The sequence below is a fragment of the Sinocyclocheilus grahami genome, unplaced genomic scaffold, assembly GCF_001515645.1.
Source record: "Sinocyclocheilus grahami isolate Dianchi unplaced genomic scaffold, SAMN03320097.WGS_v1.1 scaffold1474.1, whole genome shotgun sequence".
In the NCBI taxonomy this organism is placed as follows: domain Eukaryota; kingdom Metazoa; phylum Chordata; class Actinopteri; order Cypriniformes; family Cyprinidae; genus Sinocyclocheilus; species Sinocyclocheilus grahami.
In genome coordinates, this window is record NW_015506653.1 from 107,027 (window position 1) to 134,138 (window position 27,112).

Genomic DNA, 27,112 nt, shown 5'->3' on the forward strand with positions numbered 1-27,112 from the left:
CATTTTGATTCCAAGCCTGGAGCTCTACCCCGGGCCCAGGATTCTGGCCCTAACAGGTAAGTTTGGGTATGTAGCCTAGGCCTTTGGCCGTAGGGTATAAAGTCATGGACAGCCGGCTGACGTCCCAGGGGCAACTCACCCTGAAAATGGTAAAGTTGGTACTTAGTGCTCGCCATGGTCCTGGCCCGCATTCCCCTCAGCATGGCGGCATGGGTATACTGTTCCCCATAGCGACCCCTAGAGGATGCAGTTCGAAGTTCCCTTGAAAGGGAACGTCTCAGGTTACTTATGTAACCATGGTTCCCTGAGTAGGGAATGAGACATTGCGTCCTCTAGGCTTCCTGCCATGCTTCGAACGCAAGCTTCAGACAAAGAAGTGAATGACATGTTCTCCCGGCGCCTATTTATACTAATAGTCGCACCGGTAGTGAAGTCATGGGCTGTCGCCGGTCAATGTGTTGTTGGTGTTTTTTCAATGTATGCTTCAGACACGGGTCACGACGAGGCGTTCCCCATAGTGACCCCTAGAGGATGCAGTGTCTCGTTCTCTACTCAGGGAACCATGGTTACATAAGTAGCCTGAGACATTTAATATTAGCAATGATGTCTTTGAGTGTTTGTAAGGAAATGGGCTCAAAAACATCCCAAGAAACAGGATGCAGTGAAAAAGGAGGGTGTCACGGTGCAGGGTGCCTTCTCGGCTTCCCCTGTGGTCTGTGTTGTCCTGTCATGTTCGGTAGCTCGTGGTCTGGGCAATCAGCGCTGATCTCGCAGCGGGGGTTCGCCGATCACGAGCTGACACTCCCCACCTGTCACCCATTCCCCCACTCCCTTATAGGTCTCTGTCTGTCTGTCGGTCGTCGTGAGTAGATTGTTTTGTCCCTGCTCGTGTCTTTGTGCGCGTGCAAGCATAAGTGTCTGACCCTCTGTTCTTCTGTGCTCAAGGACTCGTAACACGGAGATCCGGCATCTCGAGTGGTCCGCAGCGTCTGCCGGCCAGCTCTGGAATCTCCGCTCACCTGAGCAGCAGTTAACTATTGTTTATGTTATTTTGTGTTTTGTGGCGAGAATAAAGACTCTCCTTCCTCACTACTCTGCATCTGAGTCCTCTCTATATCCCAGACCCTGACAGAATCTACTCACCACAATGGCTATGACATCTACATTATAGAGACCAGCTAAATGTTACAATTCTCAATACCACAGCAGAATACCAGAGTAACTAATATTAGTTAAAAAAAACAACAACAAAGAAGGTCCTCAAAATAATTGAAAATAATTCAACTGTAATAAAAAGCAAAGGAATACAATGCCAGTAATAAAAAAGCAAAAGTATAAAAAATACACAAATGAAACAAACTGTGCTTTAAGTTTTTTTAATGCAAGTCTAAAGTATTCAGTTAACCTAATGTAAAATGCATTACATAACCTAATGTAAAATAAAACAGCAGTCTTCACTGTAAGAATTAAACTTCCTTTGTTTCTTATTAAAGCTACAAAAGTCCTTCAGTCAAGAGCAGTGAGTGATTTTGAATGTGTCTTTTGTTGTTTGATTAATATTAAGCACACAGTCGGCAGCAGGAATACAGCCCGCTGTCACTTTAAGAGCCGCACAAATCCAATTTACTGTTACACAAGTATTTTCATTCTTAACTCCTTACTTTCATTTATTACATAACCGACGAGGGTTTACGTGAATAATCACTAAGCGCCGCATTTTGACACATTTTTGAGTGTATTTGACCATTTAGGTGCTAAAAGATGACTTTACATGTCCATGTTGTGTTCCGTCTCTGAGTGCATCCACAGTTATCTTACCGAGGAAGCGCAAGTTCTTTCACGCTTTTAAAAACATAAATCACTCTAATCAACTTAAATAAATCAAGCACGTCCCGTTTTGCAGAAGTCTTGTTATATGATTGTACTGATTATGGAGGAACAAAAGAGCACCACTGGAAAGGGGGCGCAATCGGGCGCAATAATCATTTGATCTCAATTACTGTATTTTCATAATCGTTGGAGACCGAAATCGAAATCGAAACTGAATTTCGATTAATTGCACAGCCCTAGTGCAGATACACTATTTTTAGCTTTAGGCAAATATTAAATCCAGTCCATTGCTCATTATTTCCTCTGTGGCTTTACTTAAATAACATAAATAATATTATTGCTTGTTGGTTCATTGTTTTAGTGCTTTCAGTGGTCGCTGAGCTGTGATTTACCTGCAGGAAAGGCTGCAATTCATACCAGGTGAGGCATGATGTTATCAACACTGGATAAAGTAAGCAAAGACTAGATCTATGACATGAATGAAAGATGTTTGGATAGCCACGAGTACGTCTCAGCAGACAAACCACAAACAACATTGCTATTTTTCACAATTCTGTTTACAGGAAAAATCCAGAAATCTCTGCACTAAAATGAAGGTGTTTTTTTTCTCTTCAAATAGAATGATAGATATAGAAGATAGGAACAGTAGTAGAATGATAGAAATACTTAAGAATTTTATACCTTATTTATTATGGTTTTAGTAACAATTTTTCACCATAAATTGATTTTATAAACGGTAGTAGTTAGTTAAATAAATAAATAGACACATTTAGCAAGTTTAAATTATTATTATTATTATAGTTTTCATTTTAGTAACAATAATTTGAGAAATTATCATATTTGGGCAAAACGCTACCATGTTAATATGTTCACCATTGTTTTAGAATGTTTATCATGTTTTAGTCACAATTTTTTTAACTATACTCTCTGGGCAAAAGCTATACATTTTCCACAATAAATTGCTTTTGAATTGACCTTTTAAGTAAACTGTAGTAAAAAAAAAAAAAAAAAACAGATTGATAGACATTTAGAAAGATTACCGTATTTTATTATGGTTTTAAGAAAAATGATTTTAGAAACTACAGTATTTGGGCAAAAGCTATCACATCAATTGCATTTTAAGGCACGTTTTAGTAAAAAGTACTAGTTAAATGTATAGAATGACAAAAACATTTAGAAAGCTACCTTATTAAATTTATAATGGTTTTAGTGACAATAACTTCTAAAAACTATAGTATTTGGGTAAAAACTACCCTGGTAAATTTTTTGTAAGGGTGTTGAGCCTCATTTTGTTAACACACACTCATTCTGTTGACCGAACAGGAGCTCCTTAAAAGTCACAGCAGGTTCACTTTAACATGCAGAGGGTTTGTCTTGGTAAACATTGTTCAATCACTCTTCCTAAATAGCAAAGACCATTATCATAATCATCACTGCTGTTAGCAGCTAGGTGCTCCTCCAAATGATGACAAATAGAGAGCTAGAATTAGAGAGGTCTGGGGTTGTTCTTCGAGGTCAGGATGGGGTTTAAACAATCAAGACACATTCATTTGGGAAACAGTCTCTTTTCTCTCCTTGATAATTTTTTCTTGGGAATGTAAGTGTCTGTTTTTCTGTGGCCATAGCAATGCATTCATTTCCCGTACTCAATAGGATCTCAATGGGTTAATAATTAGCATAATGCCCCCCAAAACATCTTCATATAAGGGTTTTTCACGTTTCACTTGTGTAGCCATTCGTCACCCTCTGCAAATGTACCCTTAGGCTAATGATACACGGGGCAACTTTTTTTGAGCAATGTTGCTTGGGTACTTTCCCATTGAAAATGGGTAACAAATTTCTATCTGGATCCTTTAGATCGGTCGTGGGCCCTGTGTCTCACCTGGTTGCCTGTTGCCCGGCAACACTGCTCATTGCTTTCTAAATGCATTCTTATCAAGACCTATGACAAGTGTGTTATTCTCAAACCCCGTTTTCACCTTTCATATAGGCCTAGATGTGATCAGTTGCATTTTACCAAGGCTCTACAGCACACATTTTAAATACAACAAAAAATACAAATTAGTGATAATAATTAAAAACATCTGTAATCACCATTGAAGACAGACAGGAAAGCGTGATTTTGTTCATTGGTGCTCACAGAAATTGATATTATAGTATGCACAATAAATGAAAAAAACAATTTTGGTTCGCACGCCACCAATATCAACACTAAATCTAGAATAACTCTGTGTCCAATATGCCTACTTCCATACATACCAGGTGAAAAACATAGTATGTCTGAATTCATAGCATTCAAAAACAGTAAGCAAAAAGATCCGGATAACCTACTACTCCTGGCGAGATTCTGAAGTGCGCATTAGATGGACACTATCCCATGAAGCCACGGGAGAGGATTTGTGAATGGAGCTGAAGCAACGGCTGAAGCTGCGGATGTAGTATGGATGTAGGGTGAATTAAGGGGGATTGGGACAGTTTTTGAATTTCCGACATGAGCAAGGTTTCTTGCCATAAATTAAAAACATCAGCCGAACACATGATACATTTCTGCAATACTGAAGATGTTAACTACCCATTTGAGGAGGAAACAATGTTATATTATGATGAAAGGATGCGTGATGTACACTTTTCTGTAAACTGAGCCAAAAAAGTTTTTTTGCTAACATTTGGGTGATTGGGACACAATGTTTGGGTGATTGGGACAGCACATTTTTTCATTGATTTTGGGTAGTGTAAGAATATTTAGGCCTACTCTATTGCACAAGTTAGTTCATACTTTAATATAATTTTATATGCAATATTTCATTTTCTGTTCATCATTATAAAGAGCCCATGTTTATTTCTGTTCAACTTTATTTCTCACTTCATAAATCAAACCAAAATTTATACAATACAACTAGGGCGGTGCAAAAAATCAAATGTGATTTTCATCCGTCTCTCGTCAGTAAAGCCGCTCCTGTGATTAGAAGTAAATCTCCAGCATGTGCGTTCAGATGGAGCGGCATTTACTACACAGAGCCGTAGTTCACTGACAAGCTACACAAAATCGCTTTCAAAATCGCAGGCGATTCATTGCCGATTTTAAATTTTTTTATTTTTGTGGTTGACTATGGCTTGCATAAATAAATAGGGTGGAAACCACTGATTTAGGTTATGTTATTTTGTGTTTTGTGGCGAGAATAAAGACTCTCCTTCCTCACTACTCTGCATCTGAGTCCTCTCTATATCCCAGACCCTGACAGAGGGGGGTTAATATGGAGAGAACAGACTTTGGGTCTCAAATTAGAGATTTTATCAATGAAGTGTCTCAAGAAGCTTTCACATAGGGCATCGGAGGCAACAGTCACTGTGGTAACAGAAGGATTAACAACAGAATTAATAACTGAAAACAGAACTTTAGGAGTAGAATGTTTTTTAAAAATTAAATCAGAAAAATATGTAGCCTTAGCAGACTGATAAGCTTTTTTGTTTCTTTAAACAACTGAAATGAAATATGTAATTTATCCTTTTTCCATTTGCGCTCAGCCTTTCTACAAGCTTGTCGTAAGAGTCGAGTATCAGAATTTTGCCACAGAACAGATTTAGATTTGTGCTTATAGGGCTTGAGCGGAGCAGTGACATCTAAAACATCCAGCCAGGTAGAATTTAGAAGACTTAGATGTTGGTCAGCATCCAGGTCAGGTAGCGGTAAATCCAGAGATAGATGAGAACAAGACTCCATAAAACACTAATTAAAATTTGACCCAAACTTAGAAGAATAGGACCGAGACAGCGTTACAGCTTTCTTAGTAAAATGAGAAAGATTAGGAAGAGACATAGAAAATAAAATCGGCTTATGGTCAGAGAGCAGGAAATCAGATATCTCAATATCGGAAACGGCAAACCCATGAGAGAGTACAAGATCTAAAATATGGCCCTGAACATGAGTGAGTCCATTCAACCAAACTAAAAGAGTCAATAAGATTGAGAAACTCCTTCGATAACGGGTTAGACTGACAGCATACATGGATGTTAAAATCGCCCACTAATAAAAAGTGGTCGTACTTTATGGCAATATTGCTGATAAATTCAGTAAGTTGCTGTATGAAGTCCTTTGCTGAGTGAGGGGAATGGTAAATCACCCCCAATAAAACAGGACCATTCCATTCGAGCTGGAGAAGCTGAACTTCAAAACTGGAAAACACATCCACTGAACCAGACCGACAGCGCCCAAGAAAAGAGTCTTTTAAAATAGTTACTTGTCCACCCCCTTTCCTGTTCGGGCGGGGAGAATTAAAAAAGGTGTAGTCAGCTGGAACCAATTCAGAAAAAGGAGTTAAATCACCAACCTTGTTCCAGGATTCATTTTTGGTGGGGGAATCACCTCCGGAAAAAGCAATGTTGAGAGTCACTCCGTTGAGCCGGCGAGAACAGGTCAAATCCACCCATAAGGCAAATCCAGCGGCCGCCAGGCAACAGGGCTGCGGCAGAACGACTCGCGGGAAAGGCCAGACCAGAAGCCAGCCCGAAGGTGTGCCTTCAGTTTGATGGTAAGTCCTCCCCGACACCCGCGTTTCCTCCTACTCTTTCTCCGCGAAGTGCTGAGAGGCCACCAGTGGATACACACTGGGAATATCGATTAAAATGTTCCTGTGCATTTGATTAAAAACGCACTCCACGTCCGACTTAAAACTGTCCATAAATGAGGCGTGAATATCCAGTAGAGATTGTCGGTCATAGATCAAAAGTGTGCTGCATTTCCAAAACCAAACAGACATCCATACACACATAAAAAAGGAGCAGCAGACGGCATGCCGAAGACACAGATGCCATCTTGGTTCCTCATCCACAAATCACACATCTTCACATACAAATTCATCAAACTTGAACTTTGGAACACAGCAAAATTCAAATAAGCTTGTGTTTCCTGTTTCCTGTCTCCCACAATCGCATACATATGAATGGAAGTCAATGGAATGAAAAGTGTAGTGCCCCATGATTTGTCCAAAATACTGCTCCATATAAATGTAGGCCTATATCAGGCATGAAATCATCGAATGAGATTTTGTCACATCATGCTACGTTTCACATTCAGTGTGAACAGACAGTTTACTTGGAGGAGCATAAAGCAATGTAAAAATACAATGATGTTATAGTATAGGATGTTATAGTAACAAAATCACTGCCATGATGGAGGATGATTCCAGGGGCCCGCCGGTATCTGACGAAAAGACCCGTAAAGCAAGTGCTGATTGTGAATGACTGGAATTATATAACATACACATGATACAACTATTAAATTTGAAGTTTACGAAGCAGAAGTTGTCGCTCTGGAGGAGTGTTTTTGGGAGGGTCCAATTTAGACAAATCGTATATTCTTTTGTTATTCTAACAGGATAGGAATCCAAGTTACATGCAAGGTTATAATGGCAAGTTGTGACATTTCTTGTCAAATGTATCTAACAAAACCCCTCTAAAATTCATTTTGACTTTGTATTTTTACATTATTTTCCACCATGCTGCTCTCATATGCAATGGTACAGCAATTGCAGCTAGGCTGTTTACAAAATAAAGCACAATATAGTGGGAATTCTTAATATCACATACTTATATCTCTGTGTAAATGATTGTGACAAGAGGGGTGGGGCCGAGAGCCCCACGGAGCAAGGCCAGTGAAGTAAATGCTAATGCACGACACCTGCGCTACTCACCGATCTCGAGTCCCACGGAGGAGCTCCGGAAGGATAAAAGGAGGAGGGACGACAGTGTTGGACGAGAGAGGACCAGGCCTTGATTTTATTTTGTGTTTTGGTTCTGTTTGTGCGTGGCAGTCATCCGCGAGGGGCTGTTGCGCTATTTTGTGTTTGTTTATTTTATTAAAATTTTCTTTGAGCATTCGCCGGTTCCCGCCTCCTTCTTCCCGATCTACAAACTGTGTTACAATGATGTTGTAAAATCTCTACTGTTGCACAGTATAGATGCCCACCATCAAATCAGCTATTAACAGCCTTTAAAACTCATGGGATATTTCACGTCACCAGATGCGTATCATCTTTAACATTCTGCACATGTGGGATTGATTAATATCACCTCTGGTGAGCAGGGAGGCCTCAGGAGGCGACCGAGGGTGACGGCCCAGTCAAAAAGCACTGACTGGAGAGCCAATTGCCTGAAATGTAACTGATCCAATAAAGCAGGGCTGTAATTTAGTCGTATTTCTGGTGGAGTGAGGCGAGAGGATTCAAACATTGTGTTTGGCTGCGGTGACGATATTCAAGAATGGCGTGTCATGGCCATTAAGCCTGTAGAGTTTGTGAGATGCTGCAGGCTAACCAGTAAAAAAAAAAAAAAAAAAACAGAATTACTGTATTTACTGTTGCACAATGCTGTGTATAGCTGGGTGATTCACTCTAAATGTAATTAAATTCATTTTTATTTTTAAACCTTTTATATTAAAGGCTGCACAGCTGCATTGCTTCATTGGAGAAATTTTTCACGAATGCTGCGGAAGCTGAGCGTTTCAGCTTCACCTGGAGTAACACTTTAGAGCAGCTTCAGGACTGGGATCAATATTGTGGCCTATATGACATACTAATGGACCTGAAAGAGACATCAGCAGCTTTGGGGCATAGCAGCTGAAATCCTTAAGGTCAGAGGTTCAGTTGGTTGCAGAGCAAGCACAATATTACAAGCTAAATAGATCCTCCTAAGTGGCTGATTTGAGATGTTCTCCATTAAGAGATGTTCTCCATTTCATTTACAGTACATTATATTTTGTTTTACAGTTTATATTGTATACATTATTTTATAGGTTAATTTATTCAATTAAATTGTGCAATTAGCTAAACTTTAGAGTGTTTTTTACCCACTTAAGTAGCACTTCAGTACATCATTATAGAGGAATAATTATAAATAAATAAATTAACTTCTATTATCTTTGAAATATGGTTCAAGTGTTACTGCTGACAAAGTGTATTTATGGTAAACTAAAATGTACTTTATTGTCATTTCTTTGAAACATGTATGTGAACTATTTAAATATATTTGTAGTTTCACATTTGTAATGAAAAAGTTGTGATTTAGTACATTTAAAATATATTAATTGTAAATGTAATAACAGTTAACACTCTACAGTTACAATTATAATCAAATATTTTACTTGCGCTTTAGTATGTTAGTCAACTGTAATGTGGTGTTTGGGTTTTGTCATGTACATGTTTTCCATGTCTTTTATTTTGTAATTGTTTCCTGCTGTTAGTGTCAGGCTTCCCACGGAGGCCGTTCATGAACTCACTGTCTGTCCTATTATGGCCACAGAGGCCATTCATGAATTCACTGTCTGTTCTGCCATGGCCAAGGAGGCCATTCATGAACTCACAGTCTGCCCTGTCACAGCCACGGAGGCCGTTCATGAACTCACTGTCTGTCCTATTATGGCCACAGAGGCCATTCATGAATTCACTGTCTGTTCTGCCATGGCCAAGGAGGCCATTCATGAACTCACAGTCTGCCCTGTCACAGCCACGGAGGCCGTTCATGAACTCACTGTCTGTCCTATTATGGCCACAGAGGCCATTCATGAATTCACTGTCTGTTCTGCCATGGCCAAGGAGGCCATTCATGAACTCACAGTCTGCCCTGTCACAGCCACGGAGGCCGTTCATGAACTCCCTGTTTGTCCTCTCACGGCCAAGGAGGCCATTCAAGAACTCTCTGCTTGCTCTGTCACAGTCAAGTGGTCTGTCCATGTCTCTGCTCTGCCGTCATCACCCGGCCGCCCTGCTCTGCCTGCACCGCCATGGCTCCCCGATCTGTCTGCCCCGCCATGGCTCCCCGCTTTGCCTGTTCCCTTCATGGGCCTGGCCCTCCGTCCCTCCGTCCCTCCCCCAGTTCCGCCGGCACTCCACCACCCTCCTGGACTTTTTGGGCTATGTTTGGGCATCTGGAGCCGCCCTTAGAGGGGGGAAATGTAATGTGGTGTTTGGGTTTTGTCATGTTCATGTTTTCCATGTATTTTATTTTGTAATTGTTTCCTGCTGTTAGTGTCATGCTTCCCTTGCCTCATGTCTCTCTGCCTTGTGTATGTGTCATGCTCTCATTGGTTATTGTCTAGTCATGTGATTCCCTTGTCTGTGTTATGTTCTCATTGGTTGCTTTAGTCATGTGCCTTGTTTCCATTGGTTTATTCTTGTCATGTGACCCTCTTGTTTGCTATAAGTAGCCATCATGCTGCCATTGTCTCTTGTCGTGTATTGATGTTGTAACCCACTGTCGGTGAGTCTAGTCTGTTATGCCTCGTCAAGTCTGTTCATGCCTCGTCAAGTCTGTTCTAGTCAAGTCTGTTCATGTCAAGTCAAGTCTGTGTATCTAGTCTTCGTCTGTTTGGATTATGTTTGGATCACTTTGTAAATAAACTGCACTTGGGTTCTTCACTACACTCGCCTTCAGTGGACTGATCGTTACAGAAACACACTAAAGCACATGCAATGTACTTGATTATAATTTTATCTTAAGTGTGTTACATAACATAACAATCTATTTTTATGTATTAAATTTAATAAAGTGTACTAAACATAGATGTACTAGATATTTTAATGTAGTAAACTGCAACTTCATCATTATAAATGTGATTTCAAATATATTTAAACACACATACCGAAACTTTGTTTCGAAATTTAAACCGAAATTCCATAATTCCATAAATGCTTGTCAGTATTCAGCAGTACACTCTACTCTACCTACATTTCAGAGACAACTGAAGTAAATATGAAATTAAATAAAAAAGGATAACTTAACATCTCTGAAGTTCATTTAACATGAAATTAAAATATAACACATTTTCGTTTAACCCTCTGGTACTGTTCACGGTCAAAAGACACCTGAAATGAAACTATTTTTTATTTTATTTTCAGTGAAATCAATGTTCTAGTTTTTTGTTCGATAATATTTTTTCTTTTGTATTTTGAGAGAATTTCATGGTACTATTGAATATGGTTTCACTTCATTTTGATGGTCCCTTTAAAGGGGTCATATGATGCAATTTAAATTTTTCCTTTTTCTTTGGAGTGTTACAAGCTCTTGGTGCATAAAGAAGATCTGTAATGTTGCAAACACTAAAGTCTCAAAACCAAAGAGATATTCTTTATAAAAGTTAAGAGTTAACCACGCCTACCTAAAACGGTTGGTTCTAACACGCCCCCACATACCTACGTCACGATCTGGGAAGATTTGCATAACGCCTCCCAAATGTTCACGCAAAAAAAGAAGGCGTAACTTTTATTCTCGCTGTAGTATTGTTGACGCTGCAGCCATGTCCTGAAGACACTGTGTGCTTCGTTGTGAAAGCGAAACTACTTTGTTTGGTCTTCCAAAAGAGGACGATATCTGCTTCGTCATGCCTAGAGCTGATCTGTGCTGGTCGCTGAGGGAATACATCAACTTTCACCGTGGACAAAGCGGAGTCCAGCCCGCCTCAGCTCACACTATCTCGACCTCAGCGCACGCTAAGTCGGGGCTTCCCCTCACGCTAGGCCGCTGTGTTTTTCGTTGTCACTGATGATTCAAACGCAAGTTTTGGGCAGTAGAGTAGCACTTGTTGTTTGTCATTTCTCCGATCACAAATGCAGACAGAGTTTTATGTTTACGCGGCGCGATGCTATGCAACGCAATGCGTAAAAAGACAGTATAAGTCATTATAATCAGTAATTATGTCCCCACTGGATGCAACAAATGCCTCGTTTGTAATGGGTTTTAATGTTTATGTCTCGTCGCTCCGGCCGGACACGGCATCAACAGTATGTGAGGGGCATAACATTTCCTTCTCACGCTTGAGGTATTCGGCCAATCACAACGCATTGGATAGCTGGCCAAGCACAGCACACCTCGCTTTTTCAGACCGATGAGCTTTGTAAAAATCAACGCGTTTCAAAAAGGCGGGGCATAGAGGAGAAACAATAATGTACAGTATGTGGAAAATAATGTGTTTTTTTTTACTTTAAACTGCATAAACACATTTCATTACACCAAATACACAAAATAATGTTCTTTTCAGCAGCATCATATGACCCCTTTAACACATTAGGTTGACTGTAAGTAACATTGCACTTACATGTCTATTAACGCTCATTAGAGTATTAGTAGACTGGTAGTATTAGAATAAGTTGACGTACTTGCAAAGTTACTTATAGTTAGTAGAATGTCTGTTGAGATAAAGAGTTAGCAGATATTAAGCAGATAGTCTACTAATACTCTGATGAGATTTACTAGACATGTAGGTGCAACATTGCTTATTGTCAACAGAATGTTCAAAAGGGACCATCAAAATAAAGTGTTACCTTTAATATTTATGCAATAATTATGATACATTTTTCCCATTGAAAATACTGTAATACAATTTTTTTTCTAATATTGTTCTATTACTTTTCAATTATAGCAGTACTACATGTTAAAATAGAGACAATGCCTTTAAAATCCAACGTTTGAAGGCAGAGTAGTGCCATTTGGTGGGAATAAAAAAGAAAAACATCTGAAATGCTGTGATTTAGCCACTAGATTCATATATAATTTATGCATTTAGCGGATATAGATCTATATAAAAGGCTTATAAATTCTCTAGTTGTTTTTAGACATAACTACTTTTTTTTTTAAGTTGTGGATTTGGATTTATATTTAGACATTCTCAAAGACAACTTTTTGTAAAGGTTTTGTTTGAAATGTCAGTTAGTTTTTTGTGTTAATTTTACTACAGTCAAACCTGGACACAAAGAAATACATTTTATTACACATAACATCAAAGTTCAACAAAAATGTAACAAATATGAACAGGAATGCTTTATCATTGTAACATAGCCACACATCTCTAGTTGTTTTTAGACATAACTACTTTTTTTTTTAAGTTGTGGATTTGGATTTATATTTAGACATTCTCAAAGACAACTTTTTGTAAAGGTTTTGTTTGAAATGTCAGTTAGTTTTTTGTGTTAATTTTACTACAGTCAAACCTGGACACAAAGAAATACATTTTATTACACATAACATCAAAGTTCAACAAAAATGCAACAAATATGAACAGGAATGCTTTATCAGAGGATATTTGTGACAAATGAGGACATACATTTGTATAATGACAAGGGTATGACATAGGTATTAGAAGGAGAAGGTGACTTTTCAGGACATTATCCCATGTCCCCACTTTTCAAAACGCTTATAAATCACACAGAATGGAGTGTATTGAAAATCTGAAATAGCACAAAGTTTCCTGTAAGGGGTAGGTTTAGGGGTAGGGTTGGTGTAGGGTAATAGCACATGCAGTTTGTACAGTATAAAAACCATTACGCCTATGGGATGTCCCCACTATTCACATAAACAAACCTGTGTATGTGTGTGTGTGTGTTTGTGTCTGTTTTGTACTCTTGAAGTTTTAGAGTGTCACCCATTCCTTGGTGTCTTTGTTTTTAGTCCATTGTGGCTAAATTATTGATTTTATTTCAAGTGTTTGCAAAAACACTAGTTCATATATGTGTGTCTGTGGGGGGGAGTGCGTCTGTTTTGCACTTGTGATATTTTAGAGTGTCACCCCTTCATTGCTGTGCACTTTTTTCTGCGTTGTGAATGATTTGTAGATTGTACACACAAAAAAAAATATCTCTGTATTTTCGTATTTTTGCGTATTTCCCATTATTTTGGGAATTTTTCGATTTTCTAATCAAGTCCATGATTTATTTATTTTTGGTCACTTAGTGGCTGCCATAAAAGTCAACGGGTTTCGTACTAGTCTGATCAATTAAAATTCTTTACATTTCCAGTCTAAAAAAACCAAAACAATACCAGAGGGTTAATTGCAATTTACATTCAGTTAAATGACATTCATTTCACACTTAAGTATATTCTTAATGTATTTACAGTATTTCTGTGATAAGTGCTCTTTTTAAAAGTATGCTAATGTGTACTTAGGTTTTGTGCTTCTTTCTTTTAGCTCTCCTTTATGCCACCATCTTTGGTAACGTGACCACCATCTTCCAGCAAATGTACGCCAACACCAACCGCTACCACGAGATGTTAAACAGCGTGAGAGACTTCCTGAAGCTCTACCAGGTTCCCAAGGGCCTCAGCGAGAGGGTCATGGACTATATCGTCTCTACATGGTCCATGTCCAGAGGAATCGACACAGATAAGGTACGTGGAACAGACTGCACTTGCAGTCTCACAGACTGAAGATCTCCATCTTCATCCAGGGAGCTTATTTTCTTCATTCATTCATTGTAAAGGTCATTTGTTCTGTCTTTGCCATAACATCCGTAGCATTTTTGAATAATGACCCTCTAACGTTTAAGATCACAGCCTAACTTAACTTACGTCAAAATCATAAATTAATAGTGAAAGGCTTGGAGAACCTCCAGTTTTTGCTTTAGCATGATGCTAATAAGTTTTAGATCATGTGAGATCACAAAGCATAATATGTGTTTTTAAAATTGCTCTGCAGGTGTTGCACATTTGCCCCAAAGACATGCGAGCAGACATCTGCGTTCATCTCAACAGGAAGGTGTTCAAAGAGCACCCGGCTTTCCGACTAGCCAGCGACGGGTGTTTGAGAGCGCTTGCCATGGAGTTTCAAACCATCCATTGCGCCCCGGGAGACCTCATCTACCACGCGGGCGAAAGCGTGGACAGCCTCTGCTTCGTCGTGTCAGGGTCTTTGGAGGTCATCCAGGACGATGAAGTTGTTGCTATTCTGGGTGAGTGTATTTCTACCACTGCTCTGAGGTCTACTACTTGACTAGAGCCCATCATGAAAATATAATTATTATGAATATTTAGTCAGGCAGTCAGTTTCAGCTGGTCTGTTTACATTTCCCCCCACTCTTAAATAAAAGTGCAACAAATGTCTTCAGAACATTTGATTATGCAGTATATAAAAATTCTGCTGTCTCACTTACCTTGGTTCACTTACTCTATAATAGGTTCTGAACGATTCTTTAATGATAATGGTTCTGGCTTCAGTGCCTTTTAAAGATTTTGGCAACAAATTTATTCCAATAAATGATTTTTTTTATGCTGCATTTACTCTGCAAGGTTTAATGCACAGATCCTTTATTTTGCAGGGGTGGGCAAAGTAAACCTAATAAAATAATACTCCATTAAAATTATAGGTAACACTTTATTTCGATAGTCCACTTTAGACATTATGTTAACAGTAAGTAACTTTGCAACTACATGTCAACTAGCAGTCATTAGAGTATTAGTAGACTGTCTGCTTAATATCTTCTAACACTTTCTTTGTCAACATTCTACTAACCCTAGACCTACCCTAACAGTCTACTCTGAGAGTTAGTAGACATATAGTTGCAAATGAATGAGAATTAGTTGACATGTAGTTACAAAGTTACTTATAGTTAGTAGAATGTCTAAAGCGGACTATCGAAATAAAGTGTAACCAAATTATAAGTACTGACTTTAATTACAAAATATGATTTTCATTTACAAATTCAATACTAAAATTTGGCATTAGTAACTTTTCGTGCCATCATTTGCACATTCAATCTGTGACGATATCCCAATTCTTGGCTCATTTTGACCGGATCATTGAAGAGACCAAAGAAGAGCTGCAGTCAAATCTGTTTGATTCATGAATTAATCGTTTAGTGCGATTTGTAAGCAAATTCAACTGGTCCATTAAAAAGAAACAGCATGTTTATGAATCAGACATCATTCTTGCATTTCAGGAGTAGTGATAATTTTATTCGAAATAACAAGTAAAAATTAGTAAAAAATTGAGCCTAAAGTAAGATATTATGCTTTGGAATAAGTAAAGCTAAAAGTAAAATTTTCCAAAAAACTAAATCAAACAAACAAAAAAAACTTTGAAAACATATTTAAATACACATATTCATTTGGTGTTGTCTACTTGTTTGATGCACATTTCTACCTGATATCACAACAAAAAAAGTTATGTTGGTATAAATGAATGTATTTAGGTTAATTAGTTATGTTGTGTTAAATAGTAAATGTTGCTACTTTTACACCATTTGTCTTTGTAAAATAAACAACTAAATATATATTTAAGGTAACACTTTATTTTAAGGTGTCCTTGTTACATGTTACATGTACTTACTATTATAATAACAATTGATTATGCATAATTACATGCAAACCCAAATCCTAACCCTAACTATATAAGTACATGTAGTTAATTAATATTACACAGTACTTATATGTATAATTACACTGTAACAAGGACACCTTAAAATAAAGTTTAATATGAATCACTTTCGCTTATATAGCTTGGCATGTCACCATTTTCAGATAAGAGTATTTAGTTGTAGACCAGATCACAAAAAGATTTCACAAAAAGATTTTGAACCCTTTACATTACACTTTACAGATCTTTAAATGTCAAATGCATATTGGAATTAGAACATCAGTTAACAGTGGCCCAAATCAATGCTAAAAAATAAATGTGTTTTGCACATGCATGCAATAAGATCCAGTTAAAATACCAATTATTACAACAAAACTCTTATGTATCAATAACCAGTCAGTATTTACAAAGATCTAAGTCTCATGAGCCATTATACAACATAACAGCACAATTGCATTTCTGTTTGTTTTAAAGGGGCCATATGATGCAATTTAAATTTGTCCTTTCTCTTTTGAGTGTTACAAGCTCTTGGTACATAAAGAAGATCTGCAAAGTTTCAAAGACTAAAGTCTCAAATCCAAAGAAATATTCTTTATAAAAGTTAAGATTCAACCACGCCTACCTCAAATGACTCGTTCTAACACGCCCCCACATGTCTACGTCACGATGTGGGTACATTTGCATAACGCCGCCCAAATGTTCACGCAAAGAAAGAAGGCGTAACTTTTATTCTCGCTGTAGTATTGTTGGTGCCGCCGCCGCCGCCATGTCGTGAAAATGCTGTGTTTCGTTGTGAAAGCGAAACTACTTTGTTTGGTCTTCCAAAAGAGGACGATATCCGCTTCGTCATGCCTGGAGCTGATTTGCGCTGGTCGCTGAGGAAATACAACAACTTTGCGCTGTGGATCGCCGGATCGGCTTTCACCATGGACGAAGTGGAGTTCAGCCCGGGGTCGTCACATGTGGTTGCTGCAAGCCTGCCGGACGCTCCTTCGTTGAATCTGCCGGCCGCGCCATTCTCAAGCCCACCCGCCTCTGCTCACTCAAGCCGGCCGTCGCTCACTCAAGCCCGTCGTGTGTGACGCTGTGTCCAAAAGAGGACACAACTATAAATAAGTGGTTAAGTTGTATTTACAACACTGTTCCAGAACACTTCAACCCAAATATTAATATGTGTGTAGCGCATTTTGCGGAGGGTGAGGACTGTTTCATGTGAGAGTAGCCTACAATGCCGGTGTCTGTTTCTATAAAGTGGGGCAGTTCCAACTTTGCAAGGACAGTCTGGCGCTTCTGACTCACAGCCTGTAAGTACGTTTTTTATATTTAAATAATTTGCCACTGACAATTCAAACGCGAGTTTTGAGCAGTGTAGAGTAGCACTTGTTTTTTGTCGTTTCTCCGATCACAAATGCAGACATTGTTTTATGTTTACGCAGCGCGATACGCAACGCAACGCGTAAAAAGACAGTATACGCCATTATAATCAGTAATTGTTTCCCCACTGGATGCAACAAATGCCTCGTTTATAATTGGTTTTAATGTTTTTGTCTCGTCGCGCCGGGACACGGCATCACAGTACGTTAGGGGCGTAACATTTCCGTCACACGCTTGAGGTATTCAGCCAATCACAACGCACTGAATAGCTGGCCAATCAGAGCACACCTCGCTTTTCAGAACAATGAGCTTTGTAATAATCGACGTGTTTCAGAAAGGCGGGGCAACAATAATGTACATTATGTGGAAAATAACATATTTTTTAAACCTTAAACCGCATAAACACATTGTATTACACCAAATACACAAAATAATGTTATTTTTAACAACGTCATATGACCCCTTTAAGTTGGACATGATGAAAGTATTGACTTGCATTCACTGAGTAAATCAAGAATCGGTCAGTTCAGTCATGCACAACGATATGGTGAAAGCTATCAAAAAGTTCTAAAAACTAGACAATGCAATTTTTCGATTACATGTGCACAAGACATGCACACACTGAATAAGCGCTAAGTAGGTGTGAACATGCAAAACAAAATTGGGGTAATGGGCAAAAATCTAGGTGTGATGGGTTTTGCTTAAACAGATTCAGATGAAATCCTGATAATAGCACATGTAACAATATGTGAATATGTGAATAATGCTTTAGCATGGTGTTTTTGTCCATGTTGACAGAAGAACAAAGATGTTCAAGAACCGTTTACAAAACCAAACATCTTGAATATTATTCAGTTCCAAGATTCACCTGAATGAGAATAACTGGTAACGCTTTAGATTACAACCCACAATGTACTGCGTAAGTAAACAGAATTTAAAGCGTAACTTTTTTGTAATTGCAGTGTACCTATTCAGCACCTCCGTGTAGGTATAAGGTAACAATATGCAAAGTTTGTGTATAAGTGTATAAGTATGAAGTTGCTTTGCTTTTTTTCTGAACTGGTGTAATACATTTTTATATTTTATTAGGCTATCTGTTGCCTGTGTTGTTACTGTTGTCATATTGTGTGTGATTTAAATTTTAAAACCCATTTTGGGTTAATTTAACCCAGCAGTAGGCCTATAGTAAATTGCAAACAATATTTGAATTAAATAAAACAGTCCACCATGTTTATTGATACATTACCTGATAAATAATGTATGTATGTATGACCTACTGTATAAACAATCGTTTCAGAGCAATTTGTTGTAGCCACTTACCCTGTAACTACATGGAACAAGGGGGGAACAAAGCACCACTTTAATTTACAGCCCACAAATGTTGTATTTACCCTGTAACTACATGGATCAAGGGGGGAAACAAATAACCACTTTAATTTACAGCCCACAAATGTTGTATTTGCCCTGTAACTACAGGGAACAAGGGGGGAACAAAGAACCACTTTAATTTACAGCCCACAAATCAGAATCCGAATCAGAATGAGCTTTATTGCCAGGAATGTTTACACATATGAGGAATTTGTTTTCGTGACAGAAACTTCCACAATGCAACAGAATGACAGTGACAGAACAAAGAAACACAGATAATAAAAAATATTAAATAAAATAAAACAATAGAACAAGTAAATAAGGAATAAAAATATACAAATCGACAATTGTATGTACAGGTATATAACAATAGACAGTTGTATGTACAGGTATATTATGTGCAAATTGAAATGTAGACTGAGTATGTGTGTTAGATAAATAAGTGTATGAGTGAATAAATAGTGTGCGTTCCACAATTATTGTCAGGTGTTCATGAGATGGATTGCCTGAGGGAAGAAACTGTTCCTGTGTCTGGCCGTTCTGGTGCTCAGAGCTCTGTAGCATTAACCAGACGGCAACAGTTTAAAGAGCCAGTGTGCTGGATGTGAGGGGTCCAGAGTGATTTTTGCCAGCCCTTTTGCTCACTCTGGATGAGTACAGTTCTTGGAGAGAAGGGAGGGTTGTACCAATGATTCGCTCAGCAGTCCAGACTACCCTCTGTAGTCTTCTGAAGTCAGATTTGGTAGCTGAGCTGAACCAGACAGTTATTGAAGTGCAGAGGACAGATTCAATAATGGCAGAGTAGAACTGTTTCAGCAGCTCCTGTGACAGGTTGAACTTCCTCAGCTGGCGAAGGAAGTACAACCTCTGCTGGGCCTTTTTCACAATGGAGTCAATGTGAGTGTCCCACTTCAGGTCCTGAGAGATTGTGGTGCCCAGGAACCTGAATGACTCCACTGCAGTCACAGTGCTGTCCATGATGGTGAGTGGGGGGAGTGCAGAGGGGTTTCTCCTGAAGTCCACGATCATCTCCACAGTTTTTAGCGTGTTGAGCGCCAGGTTGTTGAGACTGCACCAGACAGCCAGCTGCTCGACCTCCTGTCTGTAAGCAGACTCGTCACCGTCCTGAATGAGGCCGATGAGTGTGGTGTAGTCTGCAAACTTCAGGAGCTTGACAGAGGGGTCTTTAGATGTGCAGTCGTTGGTGTACAGGGAGAAGAGCAGTGGAGAGAGAACACAACCCTGAGGAGCTCCAGTGCTGATCGTACGGGTGCTGGATGTGTATTTTCCCAGCTGCTGAGTCACTGGAAGAGAATTGAATCCTTATTTTTTCAGAATAATTCCTCTTTGAATGTACAAATGTTGTATTTACCCTGTAACTACATGGAACAAGGGGGGAACAAAGAACCACTTTAATTTACAGCCCGCAAATCTTGTATTTACCATGTAACTACATGGAACAAGGGGGGAACAAAGAACCACTTTAATTTACAGCCCGCAAATCTTGTATTTACCATGTAACTACATGGAACAAGGGGGGAACAAAGAACCACTTTAATTTACAGCCCGCAAATCTTGTATTTACCATGTAACTACATGGAACAAGGGGGGAACAAAGAACCACTTTAATTTACAGCCCGCAAATCTTGTATTTACCATGTAACTACATGGAACAAGGGGGGAACAAAGAACCACTTTAATTTACAGCCCGCAAATCTTGTATTTACCATGTAACTACATGGAACAATGGGGGAACAATTTGGACAAACACAAAACAAGTATATTTGCACAGTAATTACAGAGAAAAATATTGCACTAGTTTTAATTTAATTGTTCGATGACCAAATTAAACCCTCTAAAAAAATTTTTTGCTATAAAAACACCACAGTATACATCCACTGAATACAAATGTTGTATTATGTATTTTTTCTGCGAACAGCTGGAAAGAGGTAAGCTTGTTTTAAGCTGCATTGAACCTTGATGGTATATCATGCAAAGTTATTTGGTGATAGTGGTGTTGAGAAAGTGCTGGTGTGAAGTTGCTGAAATCGAGGAATAAACTTTCATAAGGTAAGTAGACTTGTGAATTATAAATCATAGCTGAAACTCATTAACTCATTTCTCTAGATGTTGAGTTTTATTGTTAAGTAATCTCCATCATGTCCATCCTTTAATAATAGAATGTGTACCCCATGGTTAAAAAATACATATACGCCTATAATAAAATACCAATATAAAATTATAAAAAGTATATATCGTCTTTCTAAATCATTCCCAAACATAAGATTGTTGTTTAGGCCATACATACCACGTAATATTAGAATAAGCACCTCTTAGTTTCAAAATACTTACAGTATACATTATTTGTAATTTTACAGGTTGTTACGCCTCTATTCCCCAAACTTCGCATATTATTCCCTTATACCTACACGGAGGTACTGAATAGGTACACTATAATTACAAAAAAGTTACACTGTAACTTCAGTTTACTTACATAGTTCTTTGCGGGTTGTAATCTAAAGCGTTACCGAATAAATAAAAAAAAATCATATCTCAGTATTTGTGTGAAGTCCTTTTCAAATAAGATTAACATTTCCGTTGTCGATTCTTCAATAAGAAACAAGTGAAATGTGTGTGATTTTCCTGAATATATCTTTGAATATAAAATTAATTTTGCCTTCTTTCTCGTACTGTTGATATTGATATAGGTAGTAATATTGATATTGATATAGGTAGTTTTTACTAGTATTAGTGTAGCGTCTGGACCAATCAAACACACAATATATATTTTGTTAGCTAATACTAGCTCTGAAGTTTGGCTATATGTTCCTTTTTTGGCAGTGTGTTAAGTAATAGCACAACTCACCTCAATATTAAGGCACGATTTGAAGAATCATTCAAGCCATGCAGAAGGGTTAATACTTGGGGTTAGGAACATGTTTACCCCTCTTATTGCATTGGGTCAGTTTTGACAAGAAGTTATACTGAAAAAGAAAATTCGGTAGCACTTATTTTTTTACAGTCCATGTGTGCATACTATGTACTTATTATAACAATTATGGTAACTGGGTAATATCTAGGTACTAACCCTGAACCTACCCCTAAACCTAACCCTTACCCCATGTAGTTATTACCATTACTTTCTTAGGTAAGAACACATGCTGTAAAATAAAGTGCAACCAAATTCATATTGTATTTGACCAATAACTTAAGTTAATTTCAAATTTTGGATGTAATTACTGTGCAATTACCATATTATTACATTTAACTCTATTTTATTAATTAAATACTTATTTTTCAAACCCCTATATTTTTGTTTTTAATTTAAGCTCTTTGGTCTTTGAACTTTTGCTCTACACCAGCTTGGGCATGTGAAATAGTTTATTCGCTATGTCAGTTACATGTTTTGTTTTTCTGCTTATAATTTCCTTCCATGTGCATATTCATGTCAGGTCATAAACGTGTGATGTGTATTTTGACAGTCTTTAACCATTTCCAGAATTTCATCACTGTACTAAACACAGCAGATATTTTGGTTACACTTTATTTTACAGTAGGTGTACATACAGTGTACTTACACAAGAAAGTACTAGTAGTACAAGGTAACTACATGGGTTAAGGTTAGGTTTAGGGGTAGGTTCAGGGTTAGACTTATTTTCCCCTTAAAATTATACATTTTCTCAGTTTAAACATTTGATCTATGTTGTATTCTGAATAAAATATTGACATTTGAAACTTCCACATCATTGCATTCTGTTTTTATTCACAATTTGTACAGTGTCCCAACTTTTTTGGAATCGGGTTTGTACATCATCTTTAATTTAATAGAATTGGAGCTGCTCCATTGCAGTACTGTACTCAGTACTGTAATCACGTGCTTTGCTGTAATAATGCAGGGAACCACTCCTTATAAATCTCCTTACTGTGATTTTTTCAGAAATATAAGTCGCGTTTTTTCATCCGAAACGTGCTGCGATTTATATTCCAAAGCCACTCATATAATGCAGAAACACTCAAGCAAGCAAAACGCGCAACGCACACACATATTTGTACTGGTGCAGAATGAGAGGACCGTAGTACAGCCTAGCGCATTTCACACAGGCTGCGAGATTCACTTTCGCCAGAAAGTCGTGTATGCCTAAGGTTGAAAATAAATTATGTTTATATTGACTTGTGTATTGTTTTACTTCCTTGTTTTTGACATATCCGACCGAACTACAAGCTTTTCAGTGATGTCTGTGAGAAAGATATATTCACTCGACAAGCTCGCGCATCTGCGCCGCCGCGCGCTCAATCCACTCAGCGCGCTTTGTTTATTAGCTCACGCACATCAGCTATACAGGCAATACTGAATGTTTAACGTTATATTCATTGCATACATATACTTTGTAGTACACATCCTTAACTCCTTTCTGCTGTCTGTTGTTCTGATGTTGGTGTTTCTTTGTTTGAATATGGCGCTTATCACATGCTGTGTGCTTTCGGCGTTTGGTATGGGGCATTTTAACGAGTACGAGTACAGGAGACCGGTATCGGTGCATCCCTAATGAACATAGTATGCACATGTGGAACAGGACTGTAAAATAAAGTGCTACTATGGATTTAGCTGAAAAGTATTGAGTTATCACTGTTTTGTAAGCTCATATTCCTCTGGGTCAAAACTGACCCCGGTAAGGCAAAAGGTGAATGTGTTAAGATGATTAAATAACATTAAGCACGATAAATATAAATAATGATGCTTGCCTTACCAAACAGCACTAAGCTTATAGTGCCAGGAGAACCTCGGATTTGCCCTCTCAACAGACACAGCAGAAACAGATCTGGTGTCCAGTGGCAGTCAAGTACTAAGCTGAGATAAATATTTGCATTGCAGCCCGTGCAGGGTGGCAGGTCTCTTGCAGAGTGTGTAATTTTACTGGAGGTGTAAATCTGTCATGGCAGGGTTAGAAACAGAGCAGAGTCATCCGTGGAGAGATCTGCTCTAGCGTGAAGCCTAGTGTGAATTGTTCTATTAAAGGAATGTGAATTTTACATGAAAACACATTTGAAGTCTTGTCAAAAAGCTATCCAGTTTTGGAATAGTACATTTAAAAAAATGACATTTGAACAATACACATCTCTTTTGTTGTGTATTTCAGTGGTTCAGCACACAACAGTTCCAACACACCTTCCCAGCAGCCATATGTGACATCTTCGTAATAAGAAAGCAGAATCTTTATTGTCATTATACATAAAGTACAACGAAATTATGTGCAATCCTATTTCAGTGCAAAAATAAGGTTTACAGTTAAAACAACCACTAAAATAAATTAAATAAATAAATAAAAGACCAATATGTGTATATATGTAAGCAAACAATCACATATACACAAACACGCACATGTATGTAAAAATTATTATATATATATATACTTTAAGCAGCAATATTTGCATATCCAATTGCAGAGTTCAGATTGAGACAAGATGAAATATTGCACAAAGATACATTTACATTCAGTGTTCATTTAGTATTGCAACAGCCCTGGGGTATGTGCTGTTTTTTCAGTCTGTTTGTTTTAGCTTTTATTGTCCTGTACTGCCGACCTGAGTGTAATAGTTCAAACAGATGATGTGCTGGATGGAATGAGTCTTTTAAAATGCTGCAAGCCTTTCTAAGGCAGCGGGTCTTGTACAGCTCCTCTAATGAGGGAAGCTCACAGCCGATGATCTTCTGTGCTGTATTAACAATCCTCTGAAGCGCTGTCTTTCCTGGGCAGTGCAGCTAGGAATGCAGCTGGAATGCAGTACGTCAATACACTTTCCACCAAACTTCTATAGAAGGACACCAGCAGTTCTTTATCTAGAGCGTTGTTTTTCAGGACCCTTAGAAAATAAAGTCGTTGCTGTGCCTTCTTGATCAGCATAGCGGTGTTTGTTTTCCAGATTAGGTCATCATCCAAGTGCAGGCCCAGAAATGTGAAGTTAGAGACCCTTTCTACACAGTCCCCATTAATATATATGGGCTGAGGATCAGATCTATTCCTCCTAAAGTCCACAATTATTTCCTTTGTTTTTATGGTATTTAGAACCAAGTTGTTACCGCTGCACCATGATGACAGTTTTTCCAACTCGTCCCTGTACGCAGACTCATCTCCCCCTTTGATGAGCCCGACCACGGTCGTGTCGTCCGCGAACTTCGCGATGGAGTTACTTAGGTGGGTGGGGGTGCAGTCGTATGTGTATAGAGTATACGATAGGGGACTCAACACACATCCCTGTGGGGAGCCGGTGTTAAGACTGAGTGCTGGAGAAAGGTGAGGCCCTACTTTAACTCTCTGTGGACGGAAATCCTTAATCCAGAGGCAAGTGGAGTATGGAAGACCAAGACTGTTTAATTTAGTTACCAGTCTGTCTGGAATAATCATATTAAACGCCGAGCTAAAATCAATGAAAAGAAGCCTGGCATAACTGTCCCTCTGTTCCAGATGGGTTAAAGTTGTATGAAGGGCACAGGCTATAGCATTCTCAGTAGATCTATTTTCTCTGTATGCAAACTGGTGAGGGTCGAATCTACGTGAAAGTCCTTGAATGATGTGACTTCTGACCAGTTTCTCCAGACACTTCATGCTGACTGGAGTTAAAGCCACTGGCCGGTAGTCATTTAAACTGTTAATGGTGGTCTTTTTTGGGGGGGGGGGGGGACAGGGATGATGGTTGAGGATTTCAGGCAGGATGGGACCGAGGCCTGTGCTAAGGATCGGTTGAATATTCTAGTAAAAACCCCTGTAAGCTGGTTAGCACAGTCTTTAAGCACCCTCCCAGTGATGCCGTCAGGTCCTGCTGCTTTCCTGGGGTTTACTGACCTTAGCACTTGCCTCGAGTTGTTGCTACAGAAGTGGTCCTCAATTTTATTTTTATAATCCAGCTTGGTCACGTCTGATGCCCCTTTTCAGGTTCGCCCTGGCTGTACTGTAGAGTCCCCTGTCTCCAGATCTGAAGGCAGTGTTTCTTTCCCTCAGTAAAGTCTTGACCTCACTTGTCATCCAGGATTTTTGGTTGGTATACACCCGAATGCATTTGTTGGTGGTGACAGTGTCCATACAGTGCTTGATGTAGCTGAGTACAGATGTAGTGTACTCCTCCAGGTCCTGGTATTCAAAGATACTCCAGTCTGTGTTGTCAAAACAGTCTTGTAGCTGTGATGTGGCACCAACAGGCCATATTTTAATAGTTTTAGAGGTGGGGGGGGGTTCTCTTTTCCTGAGGGGAATATAAGCTGGTATCATAAACAGGGATATATGGTCCGACTGACCCAAATGAGGTGTTGGTATAGCTCTATAACCCTGTTTAATAAGGTTTAATAAGATATCAAAGCAGATGAAAACCCTCTTTTTTTTCAGAAAAACAGATATCGATGTTCATTAATATCTGTCAATAATGTATCACATGTCATTACACAGACCATTTTAAAGTGTCAAATTGTTGAAAATGTGACATAAAACCAGATTTGTTCCATTATAAACAATGAATCTGTCAGTTTGGGATTTATCTTGTGTCTGGCCTACTCATTTTATTGATCTTTTTTTCTAACTATATGTATGTGCAGTTGTAACATTAAGATTTCACTATTTTTAAAATATCCCATACAGTTATTATATCTGTAAGAATTTAACTCATTCTATCTGTAATGAAATTAATTATTATTATTTTAGCTCAGGGTTTGAGAGGAATCGATTCTTAAAGATTCAATGTTGATTTCTTCAAGTTGATCTGATTCAACTACTTGAAACTGTAGCGCTTAACCTGTATCAGCGGTTCGTCCAGCGAACGTTAAAATACTGATTTCTAACGATTCTGTTAATATTACTTCGTGGCCAACAACAACATAAACAAAATGGTAATCTTATTAATTTTGAGCAAGGTAACAAGATCTGGGCAGAGTTTTAACTTTAAAATTTCATGACACAAGACAATACTTTATAAATGAAACAAGAATTGATTGGTTATTCTAGATTACATTAAACTAAGCTAAACACACACACACACACACACACACACACATACAGTTCTGAAGAATGAGAGTTAACGGAGTTTGCATGAAGTTCTAACCCTCGTTTTTCACGAGTTCTTTAAATTCAACCTGAGAGAATCACAAAGCAGAGATTTGTCTTACGTTTACTACTTTAAGATCAATTCAGCACCGATTTCAGCAGATAGGAGACTTTGTTCGTTACTTGCGTTTGTGATGAAAGCTTCCTTGTTGGCTGCTTGAGGGAATCCCGGGCTTCGGATTGGTTGCTGACATGATATCTGGATGACGTCCTTTTGGGAGAGCCCTCGGTGGTGATTGGTTGGTTTCCTGGTGACGCAGAGGCTTTGGCAGTTCTTCTGAGAGAGTTTAAGTTTGCAAGACTTTAAGCTTTCGAAGATCTGTGGCATTCACGA

At 38.5% G+C, this 27,112-nt stretch overlaps 1 protein-coding gene across 1 annotated transcript in view; it reads left to right on the forward strand.

Moving 5' to 3' along the window:
• Positions 1–27,112, forward strand: part of kcnh1b (potassium voltage-gated channel, subfamily H (eag-related), member 1b) — a 112,446-nt gene that overhangs the window by 45,986 nt on the left and 39,348 nt on the right. The window contains exons 8-9 of the mRNA XM_016256774.1: positions 13,784–13,983; positions 14,291–14,543. Of these exons, the coding sequence (XP_016112260.1) occupies positions 13,784–13,983; positions 14,291–14,543 (453 nt within the window). The remainder of the gene's footprint in view (positions 1–13,783; positions 13,984–14,290; positions 14,544–27,112) is intronic.